The 15,914-nt window shown below is 48.6% G+C and overlaps 1 protein-coding gene across 2 annotated transcripts in view; it reads right to left on the bottom strand.

The window, feature by feature from the left end:
• The window catches only part of MARCHF4 (membrane associated ring-CH-type finger 4), a 113,738-nt gene that overhangs the window by 19,091 nt on the left and 78,733 nt on the right, over positions 1-15,914 (bottom strand). The window contains exons 3-4 of one of the 2 annotated variants that reach the window (XM_068948961.1): positions 12,861-13,022; positions 3,640-3,832 (exon numbers count right to left, since the gene is read on the bottom strand). In XM_068948961.1, coding sequence (XP_068805062.1) covers positions 3,640-3,832; positions 12,861-13,022 — 355 coding nt within the window. The remainder of the gene's footprint in view (positions 1-3,639; positions 3,833-12,860; positions 13,023-15,914) is intronic. The other variant, XM_068948962.1, reaches the window with a different exon arrangement.

Below are 15,914 nucleotides of genomic sequence, written 5' to 3'. Positions count from 1 at the left end.
ATTGCTGTCTAAATCACTTGATGAAGGGCAGGGACTTGGCAGAGAGGAGATCACACAAAGCAGCTGGGGAGTTGCATTTCCTATTTGGCGATAGTCGGCATCTCTGCAGATCTGGTGTCTTCTCCAGCTTTGAAACTCTACGGTGTCAGGCTGTGCCTTGCTGAGACCTCTAGTGACAGGGTGTGCAAACCAGCCTCTCGGACAAATGTCACTAGCTCTTCAATGGACATGAGAAATCTAAGAACAAGCAAAGTGGGAACTAGCAGGAACTGCAGAGGAGCTCTGCCTTGGCACACCTACGTTTTAGTAAATACCTTACTTTTCAAACCTCTCCCCCTCTGCCAGGGAAAACAAAGTGCAGGGGGAAGGAACAATTGGAATTCATACAATTAATGTAGGATCTACGGGGTAACATTTGCATACTAAGAGTAGCCAGCCTGTTAGCAAACAATGCACCAGTGCCTGTTACATTAGCTGACAACAGCAAGTGTAACAGAACTGAGTGTATTTAATGTCCTGCTCTTTCCCCATCACTGAGCATTTCTTAGTTCCTAAATCTTTCCTATCCACCCACAGGCTGGAAAGCAAAAGGGGAAAAGGGGCTGAGAGTGGAGGAGGAGAAACCAAAATGCACAGACTGTGCCCTGGTATTTCAAGAGCTGTTGTCACTGCAATTATCCACAAGAGGTTTTATCCTGAACTTGCAGAAGTGGAACTAAAGCCCAGGGAGGGATAACAACAGGCTTTGGGCTATGCTAGCAGTCAGGAGCAGAACTCTTAAATCTCCGGAGCCAGCTTTGCCCAGCTGTGATCAAAGACATTGCAGGAGACTGCAAGGTTTGGGAGAAGGATAAACAGAGGGAAAATAGCTGTTCCATAGTGAGGAATTCACTGTGAGTCTTCTCTGGAGCTGACATCGCTGCATCCACTGTAGTCAAGGAAACCTTTAATTAATAAGGAATTAAACGTGGTTGTTTCATTCCCTTTGATCAGCCCCATCTGCTGACCTGACCTGGTCTCTCTGCAGGACAAATTAGCCTTTTGACTAGTGCTGGTGCAGCCCTCTGAAATCAGCAGGGCTGTAGAGAAGTCACTCAGAGGAGAGACCTGACTGTATCAACAGCCAAGCAGTTCCAATTCTTGGTGAAGACCTCATTTGTCACTCTATTCGACCTGGACAGAAAATGAAGAGGAGGAGGAGGCAGGGAGGAGAGTGAACAACTGATCTCAGCCTAGCACTGCTGAGAGCTGCCCTTCCCCTCCACTGCAGAGCAGTGAGCAGCACCAGCCGATATGGATTGTGGCTGGATTGCAGAGGGCTATTGATGCATGATATGAGAAAGTTTTTTACACAAGGAGGATGCAGAGGGCTAGCTTCACGCACATACTGACATTTCTAGGGCAACATATACAAAGGCTCTCGTGGTCCCAGAACATCACTTTTCCTAGCTGAACGTGGGTGGGCTGCCTGGCAATACAGGCAGACATGCTGCACACGACGAGTGGAGCCATCTCTGGTGGACGCTACTCTGAGGTGCCGGGCAAGAGAAGACATGTATGGACATGTCTCCAACATGGACATGTCTCCAACAAACTCCATCTAGACCCCTTCCTGCCTCCTTTTGAGTATGTGGAAAAAACAGCATGTCTGGCCCACTAGGACTCCCAGCTGGCCAAGGAAGACTGTAAGAGAAGGAAGGGGCTGCCGTAAGCCATGACTCTTAGATGTTTCTGGCAAGAGGATGGCCGCTTGCTCTTTCGCTGTAAAAATCAATGTTCCCAGCCTAGGGCACTAAGCTTAAGAGTCAGGATGGATTGGTGGGATGGAAAGGGGCTTTATTCCCCCTAGAGCAGTTGGAGAGGAGAAATAGATGCCAGATCCTTAAAAAAATCAAATAAGAAAAAAACAAAAAACCTAAAATCCAAATCTGTCTGCCTGGTTCCCTGCAGTTCATGGCTGGCATGTTTTGTTCTCCACCAATGGTGTGGGAGGATTTAGCTCCTATTGACAGATGAGCTAATCAGTTCCCCTCAGTTCTTGAAGCTTTATCAAAGCCAGCTAATCATGTTACTGACATCCGCCCAGGCCAGGGCTCTCCGCTTCCATCGTCAGCCAACAAGGCGACACACACATGCACACCCCACCAACATAGGGATCAATTTGTTTCCTGTCCCAATCCCACTGACAAGAGGATGTCAATAGTGGCCATTGTACCAACGCGTGGATGCTGCCTGTCTCTCTCTCATGTGCTCTCTGCCAGCCCTCATTCCTGGAGACATATGACAGCTCTACCAGCATCTCATGGAGAAGGAGGATGACCTCTGAGGGCCAAGCTCATGTCTGGTTACCAGCATAGTAATGTCAACAGTAGGAAGAATTGCTATGGGTTTTTGCAGGCCCAAGTCCTAACCTATAAGGATGCTGAGGCCAAGAGTCATTTGAACCCAGATACTGAGGTGCGCTGTCCAAATCTCTCTCCTTGGCACTGGGTTTGTTTTACTTCTGTACCTTCATTTCACCAACTACTGCTCTGTGTTACAGTCTGTACTGCTTCTCCTGAAGATCAAACTGGAGTCTGTGCTCCTTTCCTCAGGAGTGCTTCTACCCACACAGCTACAAATCTACCAAGTCAACAGGAATGGCTTGCCCCATCGAGTTTCTGGGAGGCTTCTTCTGCATTTACACCAATGATGGAAGAAACCCATCACGAGGTACTCCCCAGGACCGTCTTTGCTTCCTGGCAAGGTCACTTGAATCAATGTTAGCTGGTAGCCTGTGCTTGGGTGGACAATGCTCAGAAGCACATTTAGAGATGGCTGATGTTTACTAGACTTCTTTGGTAAATGCCACTCTTGCAATGGCCTGGCTTGGTGACTATCTCTGCCATCAGGGATCACCAGCTACATCCTCCCTTCTGGCAAGCCTGCTTGAGGCCTTGAGGATTAGAGCTTGAGGCCTTGGGGAGACTGCTGCACCCAAGCTGTCTGGAGGCAGAGATCTCTCCCTTACCCCCACCATCCTCCCACACCTGCCTGCATAGCTGGCTAGCTCAGAGCTGCTCAGTGCCAGGGGTTTCTGTCCCTCGGACAAGGACCCTGGGCTAGGTCATGACTCAGGCTGGTTAGGACTTGCAACTCCAGGAGAGGCAGCTCCCCTTGCCAGGCAGAAACAGTGGCTGGGGAGCCAAGCAGTTGCATGTGAAGACCTTGGTGCTGGCTGCGGGGTGCAAACCAGGCCCTGTTGTAGGTAAATATGGGTTGCTCCTTAAGCTACTTATTTCAGAAAGGAAAGAAGTGTCTTTCCCAGTGTTAATTAATGGCCTTACACTTCCCAACCCCCCAGTCCTCTCTGCCCTCTTCTCACTCTGAAGAGAGATTCATTTCCCTGGTTTGACTCTCGATGTGTTTGTGCAGTTGCTGCAGGTCCCTCTGCCAGCCCAGCCAAGGAGATACCCCAGGGCTGCAGAGGTTAGCAGAGAGCTCTGTAAAAGAGGTGCTGCAAAAGCAAAGAGGGGGAAAAGCAGAGGGTTCAATCCAAGCAGAGCTGCACAGGCCAGCTCTTTGCATGCCGTCTCCCGCTCCTTTCTGGGGATGAGTGGGCGGGTGACATCTGCTGTGCCATGAGATGTGTTCACCCACCTATACAGACAATGTCCATGAAGCCGTACATTCCATAGCAGATCTGGAAGAGCAGGTCCTGGCGCTGCCATTTGGCCGAAGGACTGAAGGTTGACCAGATGAGCCACGAGATACTGGCGATGAGGAAGAGGGAACCCAAGATGGCCGCTGCTATCTGAACCTTCTCAATGACTGTCAGAGAGATGGCCTGCCACTGCAAGGGGAGGCAGGGGGAGAGGAGAGGGGACAAGAGGGAGGGAGGAGGAAAAAAAAAAGAGATTAGTTATGTGGTGGACAGCACTGTTTTACATTGTGGTGATTTGGAGATCCCAGAGAGCACCTGTGACTTGAAATGTGCGCCCTATGCGTAGATCCTTTCGCTCGGTGCTGAAATGCAGGCTCTTCTGGGATGGAGCATGGCAGTTGTTTCCTGACAGCATGGTCCCGCATTTCCTGACAGCATTTCAGAAGAGGAAATGGGGAAAAATCCTGCATCTCACCAAGAAGGCACAGAAAGCTGAGGAAGGCAGCATGGACTGGGGGAAAGGTACCAAAAATAGCATCCTCATAGCAGTGGGTCTGTGATGGCCATCACAAGCCAGGACATTCAGTTGCTACCTGAAATGAAGGCCAAGCAGCATTCTGGGGCCACAGCATTCTATCAGCATGAGCAGAAGTGCCCTAGAGAGCTGAACTGTCCTTTGGAGGCCTCCCATGTAAGCCATGAGCTGGCTCTGTGCCACTTTGTGAGATCTGACAGGATCATAGCACTAGGTAGGATCTCACTGAGGCAACGCCCACCCCATAAAACGTGTTACAAGCAACACAAGTTGCTGTGGTCAGACTCCTTGCCTTTAGGGCGATGACACAATCAGGCTGTGTTCCAGGGTAAACGGCAATGCTTCTTCCTCAGAAGAAGGAAAAAAAGAAATAACTCCCCCCAGTCCATTCACTATGTCAAATAGCTCTGTATAACTCTGTATAGTATAAATATCCTGAGCCTGGACTCCTCTCTGTCATCCAGAATAAGCTCTCCCTACTCACATTTACACTGCTGAGAGAATGGCCCTGTAAAAACCAAGAGCTGAAATTGCTTTCTCTAACAAGACTAGGGAACATGGGCCAAGACTCCTCCTGCAAATCAGAAATCAAATGCTTAAACAAGCTGGGGAGAGCTAGTCTCTTCTGACGTTGAGGTATATAGGCCAGCTTTAGCTGTGAGATACATGCCCTTGAAATCTCAGAGGGACTGGCAGAAGGATAAATAAAGGTGGAATTCAGCCTCTTGGAGGTATAGAGGATTCAAAGGAGCTGAAAAGCTTCAGCCTGGAGTCAGCCCTCATTCAGTGTCCTTGTGAAGTGGTAACTCGGGAGAGCCCTGAGCACCTTGCCCATCTTTCAAACATCCTGGGACAGCATGGTCACTCCTCAAGCCTTGTACCATCATTTCAGAGAGCAAGAAGGGAGTTCAGTTGCTGGGTCCCTCTTTAATGGTCAGTGCCTCTGGAAAGTCCAGGCCAGCCTGGAGCTACCAGTGTTTTCAGGCCGTGGGCATGACATGGGGCCCCGCTCAAAAGGCAAAAAGGATAACAGGAGACTTGTGCTGGGGCAGGCACCATGACATTTCTATGAGTCCAGTGACTAGAACCCTAGACTGGATGCAGCCCCCTGCAAAGTGCTGCTTTTGGAGAGGAACAGATGAGAGCTTCAGCCTGATGTTGAGGTGTGCAGTTGAGTCTGGACGGAGATTTCTTGGCTTGGCTCAGAGGTGAGCTGAAGTGTCTGTCTCTGCCAGCCTTGGTCCTTGGCTTACATCCCGCAGGGGCAGACATCTTTCAGATTAGTTGTCAGGGATGTGCAGTATCAGTGAGGTGGGTGGTATCAGCTTATTTCTTAGCTGGCCATAAGATAAAATAGCCACAAAGCTCCTGAGCAGAGACAGAGACTGTACTCTGCTGAACCAGGCCTGGGCTCAGCTAACTGCAATCGCCTTCCTGCCATCCACTGCAATGGCTGGCCCAACCAAAAACAAACAGAGAGCACTGAGGACATACAGTATTCTGTTAAACAGCTCTGCCCAAAGACCCAGCCTGCTCCATTCCTCCACCAAAGGCAACCACACCAGTGGCCCCTTCATGCCATGAGGAACACGAGGCAGTGAACAGCCCTCTTTTGAGGGCTGGGAGCTTGATGGTGCCATTTACGACAGGAGGATCAAGGCTAGATGCTGGAGTCCATAAGAGATGCACAGCCATGCAACTCTTCTCCTGTCACGAGACAGAGCAAAGGCCACTCCAGGGCTAAGAGGGGGCAATGGGCCTGCTAGTATCCATCTCTCTCAAATTAGGATTCTGAGGATGGGACCAGCAGCTAGCTACACAGTCCTCCCACAGCCCAGTTCACCTTCGTCCTCATAAGACCATAAGCAGACGCAGAACAAATCAGCTGCAGGTATCATCAGCTCCCAGCTCCAGGACTACAGGTGTGTGTGTGAGGGAGGGGGCGGTTGGGTATGCTGGTGGGTTTGTATTTTCACCTTTGAAGCTTTCCCCAGACCTTGTTTCCCCTTCCACTAGCTCTGGCAAATGCTGAAGAAGCAGGAATGCCTTTCAGTACCTAGTGCTATGTGCTAAGGTTTTACTGCTGGTCCCTCATGCTGACCCATGTGCGCCTATGCCAGCCAAATCATTCTGCATCATTTCTCTCTCGAGAGGAGGTAATGGACTGGCCATTCACCGTCTGTCTGGCAAACTGCAAGCCTGTGGCAGCAACAGGTCCTTCCGAGTAATTAAAGAGAGAAAAAGAAGAAGGAGCTGGTTTCTACAATTAACAGCCATGTACAACTAGTGTGACTGCTTTGCAGAGACAGGGAGTTAGGTTTATTGCTGCAATTGTTATACTATCAAAGAGGACATGGCTCAGGGCATTGAGAAGTTACACTCCTGAGTGCAAACTTCAAACCCAGCTCCCTTCAGCTGGGAATAGGGGGGGCTGAAACAGACAGGACTGCTGCCTGACACTGCTCTGTGGGTAATTCACTGTGGTGATAATGGATGAATCTGGAGTCCTTCAGCCATGCTGGGTAGCAGGAGACTCTTCCCCCAGCATCTGACACTAAGTGACTGTGACACACACAGCAGCAGTCCTGACTCTGTTCAGGAGGTGGCACTGGGGTGTGATTACCCTCTGGCAAGGAGGTAAATGGGTCACAGCTGAACGCTGGGCAAAATAACTGCTTGCAAGAGAATTTAATATTTTCCAGACCAAAAAAAAAAAAAAATGCTGTATTTCCTCTTTGGCAACCCTGAGAACTGCAATTTAGCATTACACCTAGCCTGAACCACCAATAACCACCAAGTATTGGCGTTATTTTTTCATCTTTTAATTCCGTTTTGTTATACATCCTAGGGTAAGAGAGAAAAACAGGGGCCATTCAGAGGGTAAAGCATGTTGCCCCAGTGAAAGCACAGACAGAGGTGTCCAAGAGCTGTTCAGCTGATGAATTTTAGCTGCAGGAGGTGGGCCTGACACATCCCTGCACCGGCAGTCTCAGGGGCTGATCTCTATCACAGAACTGTGCCTTTCGGATTTTATAACAGCCCTTAGAAAATCACCCATTCTCCTAATCCATCTCCATAATCTTTAAGGCCAGCAGACCAGGGATTTGGTGGGTGACCCTATTGTCCTCAGGTCATTGCTACAGCTGCAAAAAAAAGGTCTTGGCAACACTGCAGTGTCCTTCTACTTGCACTTCTGAAACTCCCCAAAGCTCTTTACTTGAATGCCTGGTTATAGACATAGACTCCTCCTTCCATATCTCCAACTCAGACATTCGTATTCTAGCAAGGTCACAGGGTCAAGCAGTCCCACCTTACAGGGGAGAGACCTTCTATCCTCAGCTTCACTGCCAAGTCCCAGGTAACTGCTGAGTTGTTTTAGAAGTGCACCTTTAACAAGTGGCAGCTCACCCAAGTTGTCAGTCAAAGGAATAACTTCTGGATGGGTAGAAAGCTCTACAGATGATCTGCCACTGCTGAACAAGGCAGAACTAAGGCCTTGGTGGTACCAAAAAGCTTTAAAGGCTCCTGTGGGATAACAGGAGCAGCTCTGTGAACGCTGCGCTTACAATGGCTTCAGAGCATGCTGAAGCAGCAGTCTGCAATGGCTTGCCACCCGCACTGGAAAAAAGACTCCTTTCCTCCAGATTGCTCTGAAGAATTGTCCTCATTCACTCAGCAGCTGGCTGGCTCTTCTCTGCTACCATGCCCTTTGGCTGACTGCTTTGGTGCAATACCCATGTGCAAAACACCAATCTCTCTTGGACTGTATTCCCCCAGTTTTCCCCAGTTTCCCCAAACTGCAAAGCTCTGTGACCCAAATGCCTCAGAATGGCCAGGTCTGACATTTGCAATGATGTCTGCCAGAGGTGAAGCTGGGACCTGTGCCTGCCGGTCATGCCTTACTTGTTTTTTTGCGCTATTTTGTAATCTATTTTGAACTTGGGACCAGGCTGTTTCCCTGTTTGCTTCAGTGCTTCTGCTCAGAGACTTGTGACTGAAAACCCCTGTTGAAAAGTCTCCAGATATTCATAAGCAGCAACATGACCGGATCCAAGGCACATATTTGCCTGCAGAAGAAATCTGTGTCTTACTGCAGCCACTTGCTAAGAAGACTTGTTTGCTAGAAAAGCCTTCTACACTCCTCTGAGAGCTCCCCCATCCCTGCCTCAGGCAGTTCAGTTTATTTTTATTGCTGTATCTGACACATCCCCTTAGTATGTATCATTAACATCCTGAGCTGTGCTAGTCAGCGATTTCGTTTTCAGGCCCAGGATCACAAGCAGGCGGCATTTTTTCCTAGAAGGATGAAGTGGACCATTCCCAGCACTGCTTGGTCTGGCTCTCCCCTCGCTGCTGTCCCAGGGCCCTGGGAAGCCTCTCCAATCATCTTTTGGAGGATGGCTTTCCTTTCTACAAATTCACCAAGCAAATGTATCCTACAGCTACAATAGCTCCCTTGTTGTACATTTACAGATCATATGGCTTATTCAGATACTGGGAAGGCAGCAGGGAGGAAGGAGGGTCCATTCCCAAAGCTCCAGTAATGAAACATGGGCAGTGGTGAAACCCCCTCTCCCCCATGTGCCACAGCTTCCAATAAAACTCAGGCTATAGTATCTGTGTCCTAGAAAGCCCCTATTACAAGGCCTATCCTGTGATGTCTCTGTTGCTGTGACTGCTCACTCTGCTTGCAGGCTGGAGCTGAAGGGATGAGCTAGCAGGGTCTTAGCTAACTAGCTAAGGCTCATACTCAGAGCAAGAGATTCAGCAAGCTGGGACAACTGGGAGACCCCAGTGAACTTGTCTCTGGCCTTTTTGCTCAGGAGTTCAGGCTGAAGTTCAAGCACTCTGGGGCCTCAGCTGCATTTCTTGTGGATGTGGGAGTCCTGATGAAGAGGCCACAACAAACAAACATTCATCAGCTCTTAATGGACCACCACAACAGTCAAACTAGAGCTAGAGAAGAACTGGTAGCAAATCCCAGCCCCAGGACTGGATAACTGAGGATCTTTGGAGCTGAAACAACCCATGAGACAGAAAGTCTCGGAGACGACAACTGTAACCAGAGCAGAAATTCCCCAGACTTCAGACCGTTGTAGGTCTGGAAAGGCTGGTTCAAACTGATCTTGTTTTTGCTAAAATTAGAGGATATGATTCTGCTCTTAGAAAAGGGAATGTGGCTCAGCAGTGGTTAATAAGGAGCAGGACAGAGGAGATCCAATGCAGAGTCTGTCACAGTGGATAACTCCCCCACCACATATCAGCACCAAAGTGCCTGCAGTGTTATCACATGCTTCTTTAAAGTTACAGTTTTTGTACAAATTTTGCAATGAAGAGAAGGATTTAACCCCCCCCCCCCACACACACACACTGTTCTTTCCTCTAGGACTGGCAGACTGGGCAGCAGGAACGTGGATGTAGGGAAGCAGGCTCTGTACCCTCTGGTTTGTCACAGCCTATGGGATATTTTTGCTCATTTGCTGACTGACTGCTGCTTGGCAGGATGCTTTCGATGTTCTCTGACAACTTTAATCCCCCCATCTCAGCAGGTCTGCAGTGTTGTTGCTTTAAGATGTTTCCAGCAGTCCAGGGCTGGGGGGGTTAATTTATAGACATTCATTCTGTTCTGTCAGAATACCAGGCCAGAGGCCTCTCTCTGCTGTGAGACATCATAGCAGCCTGGAGGCTGGAAGGAATCTGCGTTAGTTAGATATTAACTGTGTTCCCCTGGCTGTAACTTCTCTGCCCATGCCGTGAGTCTCCACACACATATGGCCCATGCCATGCTCCTAAGCACTCCAAAAAATGTGCAGCACATGTCAAAATGGGCAGAGAAACAAGAAAATCCTGGGGAACGTGTGGGCATCGGGTGTGCTGAAGTACAGCATCCGGTCAGATCAATTAGACTTGCTCCAGGGAGCCCAGGGCCTGACAGCTGCCTATGTTTGACTTTCCAGTGGGCCGCCACAGGAGAGGACGCCGGGACAGTGGCAGGGGGTATGTAGGCTGTGTTGCTGGTTAAAATCCATCCAGGCTCAGAGCATCATCCAAATCAGTTTCACTTGATGGGGGCGGGGGTGATTTTTTGTGGTCCTCGCCTGTTGTATGGTTGGTCTGGAATAAACAGATGACTTGTTTCCTACAGCATTTGCCCTCCAAAACCTGTGATTGAGAAATTCAGAGCTTTCTAATAAGAATAAAACTGGGCATAAATTCTAGCAGACCCAGAGAAGAAAGGCCAGGGGTTATTGCTTTACGTAGAGACATGCTTGTCTGTCTAGGTGGAGTCTGTTATCCATGTGCAGGGTGAAGAATGAACAAAACAGATGCCCTTTCTAGCTACACACTATTACAACAGCAATCCATTGTTATAGCACAGAGCAGCAGAGTACTGCAGTCCCCTGTCCCTTTCTCAGTGTTGGAGGATGGAGGGAACCACAGAGGAATGAGGGAAACCCTGGTGGCATGGTTGGTGCTAGGTTACCAAACGCCTTAGCCCCTTAGTCCTCTTGGAAAGTCCAGGCCTTGTACATTAGCAACTGCCTGGAGAATTTCTCACACTAGTGCTTGTGTAGCATCTGCTTCCCAGAAGTGGCTTTGTGCTCACGCTACATAGGTGCCTGGGCAGGCAGCTACAACTCTACACATGCTGCATTTCTTCCAGACCAAGCAGCTTTTCACTCCAATTGCTCCTTGCCAAATCTCCCAGCATTTCTCTCAGAAATGCTGTGAAGCCTAAGCCAGAAACATGAAGCCCTCAGAGCTCAAGATTTGCATGGTCCTCTGGAAATCTGTCTCTCAGAACTAAGCTCTGTAACTCAGTTGCTTCTGCCAGTCACTTTTTGTTTGTGGCAAGGCCCATAGATTAGGCCACTTTCTAAGAGAGAAGCCTAAAAAGAGCAACCATTTGTGCAAATATTTGAAATGTGCATGTAGGGGGTGGGGTGGGGGCTTGTCTGTGAATAGCTCTAGCAAATTTTGGCCAAGTGAGGAGCAGGGTGGAGGTCACTGACCATTGCCCTAAGCTATAAAAAGGTGTAGGGCATTTGGAGTTTGTGCAGTATAGGCAGTGCTGGTTACATTCACGCTCACAAATCTGCACCCATGAGCCTTTGACACTGCTTGGCATCACACCCCTGATCTGAGACACGTGAAGCATTAGGGTGCTCATAGACCATCTTCCCAGAAATAAACAAATGCTGCTCTGTCCAAATCTCCCCTCCTGTTTTTCAATCTGGTCCGAGTTACTAGAGCCAAGAAATTAAAACACCCTGGTCTGGCGTTTGGGATGAAACTGCTGATCTCTTCAGCCCACAGCACATGGAAAATTGAATCAGAAGCTTTAGAGCAGGGAATCTTTTTCTTTCCCCCAGCAAAACTTCCCCATGACAGCCCACTAATTTTGCTACTTCATTTAAGTATGGATTCCTAAAGAGATGTCCCTGTTTCCTCATTGTGTTTAGTGACCTTAGGATTGAAAAAAGACAAACAGAGGAAGCAGTTTGGAGGAGAGAGCAAGGCTATGTCTTACCCTCTCCCTCCTGCCCCCCAATAGAATGAGGTTACAGCTCCCTGGCAAGGTCTTTGCCTCCTGTCAGAGAGCAGCGAGACCAACACAGAGCCAAAGTTTCTCAGCCAGGTGCTAGACAGAACAACATCCTTATAGATATGGTCTAAACCATGGCATGCTGCTGTAATATGTCTCCCCTCCAGATGATGCTAATTAAGCAGTAGTGCCTGGATCTAATGGGCTTCCTTACTTCTGAGGCACTAATGGTGCTCAGCAAAGGCATGCAGCAATTAGCCCAGCTTCAGGTGTTGCCCTAGCAATAAATCAATAGCTATTAAGGATAAATTATCCAATTTTTAACAGTCACACACTTCTCCCCATTCCGAATCTTGACTTTCAATTGCTAGCCTGCGTGAGCCTTAATAAACCCCAGTGCTTTTGAACTCAGAAGAGAAGGTCTTCTGGTGCCTTTAACAGCCATTTACATAAAGATGTGCTTTACCTGTTGTGTGCACACCTGCAAACGATCACTGAGAATCAGGCTTAAAGAGAACAGAACAGCAGATCTAACACCCTTCCTGCCATGCCAGGATGTGTTTGCTTGTGGGCAAGGGGGAAAGTGAAGATGTTTGCAGCATCAGAGAAGAGACCTGGAAGAGCTCTCCATCCATCTCCTCTATCCCTCATGCTAACACGAAAGACTCCCAGGAGGAGGAGATTGGAGTTAATGGCACAACTTTAGACAAGCAGGTGTGCAAGACACTGTTTTGCTGCAGACTTTTAGCGTGTCGTGTAGAAAATCCCTTAATTCCTTTGAATTCTGTCCCCCATCTGTCCCTGGGGAGACACATCTGCAGTCTCCAGTGGATGAACACATTGAAAAGGCTGTGAGATGTTACAATACTACAATAGTCACACAGCTTTTTATGCAGGAAGAAAATTAATGCAGAAATTGTCAAAGGAGAGGAAGAGCAGACTCCCAAGGCATTCCCCTGCTACCACCAGGCAGAGCACGGGGCCTCTCTGGACTGGCCCCTGACAACCCTTTCTACAGGGCTCAGACAAAGAGATCACTGCACATGGAGAAGGAAGAACCACTCAGGTAAAATCCACTCGCTCCCAGAAACAAAAATAGAAATGAGAATAAATAGACTTTGAAATGTCTCTAGTACCTTTACCTGCAGAGGGTTCTTTGTGCTTATGGCAATGACGTGATACTTGTAGTAACACAGCTCACAGCTCCAGCAGCCTCTCTCGCTAATCCATTTGATCAGACACGGCTGGTGCGTGCATTTCACCGATCCGTCACATCGACATGGGCTCAACAACTCCCCCTGAAAGAGAGAGACAATATCAGCAAGGCTCCCTTCCTCCCACGGTGCCCAAGCATGGCATGGCATGGCTAGGCAACCACATGCAGAAGCTGGTGGTGGCCTAAGTGCTCCCATCATCTGCTCTTTTGCTCTATGTTTCTTTTTACCTGGCTTAGGCAATTGTGTGTTGTCCATCAGTTTTCCCTGTAATAATTCCTGGCCAGTCTGAACAGTTTGACAGAGATGTAGAGGTCTCAAAGACTGAGGTCCTACAATTTTGCAGAAAGAGGTGGGTGGGTAGATGAGAAACACCCAGTATCACTGCTGAAGGAAAAACTAGATGAATACAACTCTTATTAGGCCCAGAGAATCCACCCTAGACTGCAACAAGCAGACACAGCTCTATCGGAAACCAGACGCCACTGTTTTACTGCTGAGACTTCTGACTCTCTGCAACCTTTTTTACAATAAAAAGTTCCTGGTGGATAAACACCAAGTGCTAGACACACTCTGCTGGAGACTGGTGTCCTACTCAGCCTGGGGCAGCTTCCTCGAACTGATCCAGGCACCAAGGGGGAGCATAGTCACTGTGGTCTTTGGTCTTTCTGTGTGACTGAGTCGTGCCAGACCTGGTGGTGCTGTTCCTCTCCTGGAGTTGGACCGAGCCCAGCACCATGTGGTACCTCCCAGGAATTGCCAGCTGGTAAATGTTTGCAGTGCTAGACGTGGGTCTCTCTTTCTGAATACTCCTGGACCAAAAGGAACGAACCTGAACGTGGGTATCAGGCGTGTGCTTTAGATCCAAGTCTTTGTATAAACCAGTGGGGAGAAGGTCCTTAAATTTCACCCCCCACCCCCCTCCCCGCCCCGCTTCAGACAGACCATTTCAAAAATGAGTCCTATGCATGGATATCTTGTGGGTTTGGCTACTTCCACCCTGGAAGCAAGCAATATGAAAAACAATCTATGTCCCAGCTTGTGACACATGCACACATTTATGACTAGCAACCAAAGTATCCACCTTCCTAGATTGCTCCCTTTTTTCTGGTATAGCTTTAAACAGAGGTATCCAGTAAACCTCTGTATTATTCTGATCCAGGTGCTATCATCCTGTTCATATCACAGGACTAAATTCACTTCTGTACACACCAGCTCAGGAGCTCATTCTACAGTCATTTGCCATCACTTATTTAGGGAAGACTAGAGCCATTACATTTTACTCCCCACCTCTTAACGTATAAAAGCCGTAGTATGGACCCCAACTGGGTATTTAGCTGAATACAGAATTGTAAAAGCTTTTAAAGGCAGAGTGGGAGTGTCTAAAGGATGGAAAAGGGTGGCATCATAATTCCAGTGTTGGGGAGAGGATGTTTCCTCTTACACCCCTAGATCAGATCCTTGTTCTTCCCACTGTTACCGCTGATAGTGCACCAGGAAAACAGAGCTTGGGGACTGAGGGTGCAGGACACAGCAAAAGATGCCCACCCTGGGTTGCCTTGGATTAGAAGAACAGATCCAACTACTGCTAAACCCAAGGGAAAACTGCCTTAAGATTTCAAGGATCCACATTAGGTCTGAAGGCCTGATGAACAGAGAGCTGTGCTGGGCAAGAGTGATACCTTTTTATATGAAATCTAATGCAAAAAAGTTAATCATTTCATTTGCTTCAGCTAGGTGGCCTGAAAATGTCATTTTTCATAGAATTTCAGCAAAACTGTAAATAACTGTTTACATTACAAAGCTCGGCTCCATTCTACCTGTCACTGATTTTCATTACACACTGGAGGGATGCGAAGGGAGGGGAATGGAGCTAGCAGAGTTTTAGTAACTGTGGATTTTTTTCCCCCTGGAAAAGTGTGACAGGACAAGACAGGTATATCTGGAGAAGGAAAATGGGAAAAGATTAGATAGGTGTGTGGGAGAGAGGAGCACTGATATTTGACATTCAAACTATCTGTGCAAGGTGTAGTTTGGAGGACCTGAAATTCTGCCGTGTGTGTTCGTGCCCCTTGCTGGGATCATGGACCGTGCTGGGATGGTGGAAAAGCACAAGTGCCATAAGAAGCCTATGTGAGCTCATGCTGCCAGCCAGGAGGCAAACAGAGAGGGATCAAGGCTCAGCATAGCATCCCCTCTCCCCCACCTGCTAAATCTGTGCCTGCTACATGCCCCCTCTGCTCTGAGCTCTTGGGGAAAGCAGGGCAAATGAAGTCCAGCTGGGAGGCAAACCCACATGTCATTTTTCCAGGCATCACCAGCAGCTCCCCTTTGTAAGATAGCATGGCCAGCCTGGCACAAGCATAGCTGCTTCATGGCTCTAGCCTAGCCTCCTTTCTCGATCCCCCTTGCTTTGCTGGCCTTGTTTTCTCAGGAGCTTCACTCCTCAGTGCGCAGGTTTGATCCCAGCACCAACAGCATCCCCAGCTCTGCAGCATCCCTGCCTTTCCACCTCATCAGATACCTGTGTCTCCTGCAGGGCTTAAAAGTGAATGACCTGGATTTTGCTTAAAGAGCAGCTGAAAGCATTGGTGATGCAGGCTCAAGAACAGGGCAGAATGGAGCAAACAAACAGCAACAACCTCCAGGCAAAGGTAGCGGACAAAAGCTGTAGTCATAGGCTGCATTGTGCAGAGGGGCAAGGGAGACACTCGCTGTGGGTTCTTTGACTCTGTAATAATCTACAAGATCTGAGCTCTTTTCTCCAGAGGCGGAAGATGTCCATAAGCTTCCCATACTGCCGTGGGAACCCAGTCCCCCTTTCCTAATCAGGAGTCTGTGACATAAGCAGTCCTGCTGTCTCCTGCAAGAGCTCAGGACAGAGTTGTGGAGATCGGAAACCCTTGATTTCTCGATATTTTGCAAATCCAGCAAAAACCTGACTTATTGCCATTTTCTCCAGCCGTGTGAAATATT

Source organism: Struthio camelus, chromosome 6 (assembly GCF_040807025.1).
Source record: "Struthio camelus isolate bStrCam1 chromosome 6, bStrCam1.hap1, whole genome shotgun sequence".
NCBI classification, from domain to species: domain Eukaryota; kingdom Metazoa; phylum Chordata; class Aves; order Struthioniformes; family Struthionidae; genus Struthio; species Struthio camelus.
The sequence above is the reverse complement of the archived record's forward strand: the minus strand, read 5'-3'. Positions and strand labels throughout refer to the sequence as shown.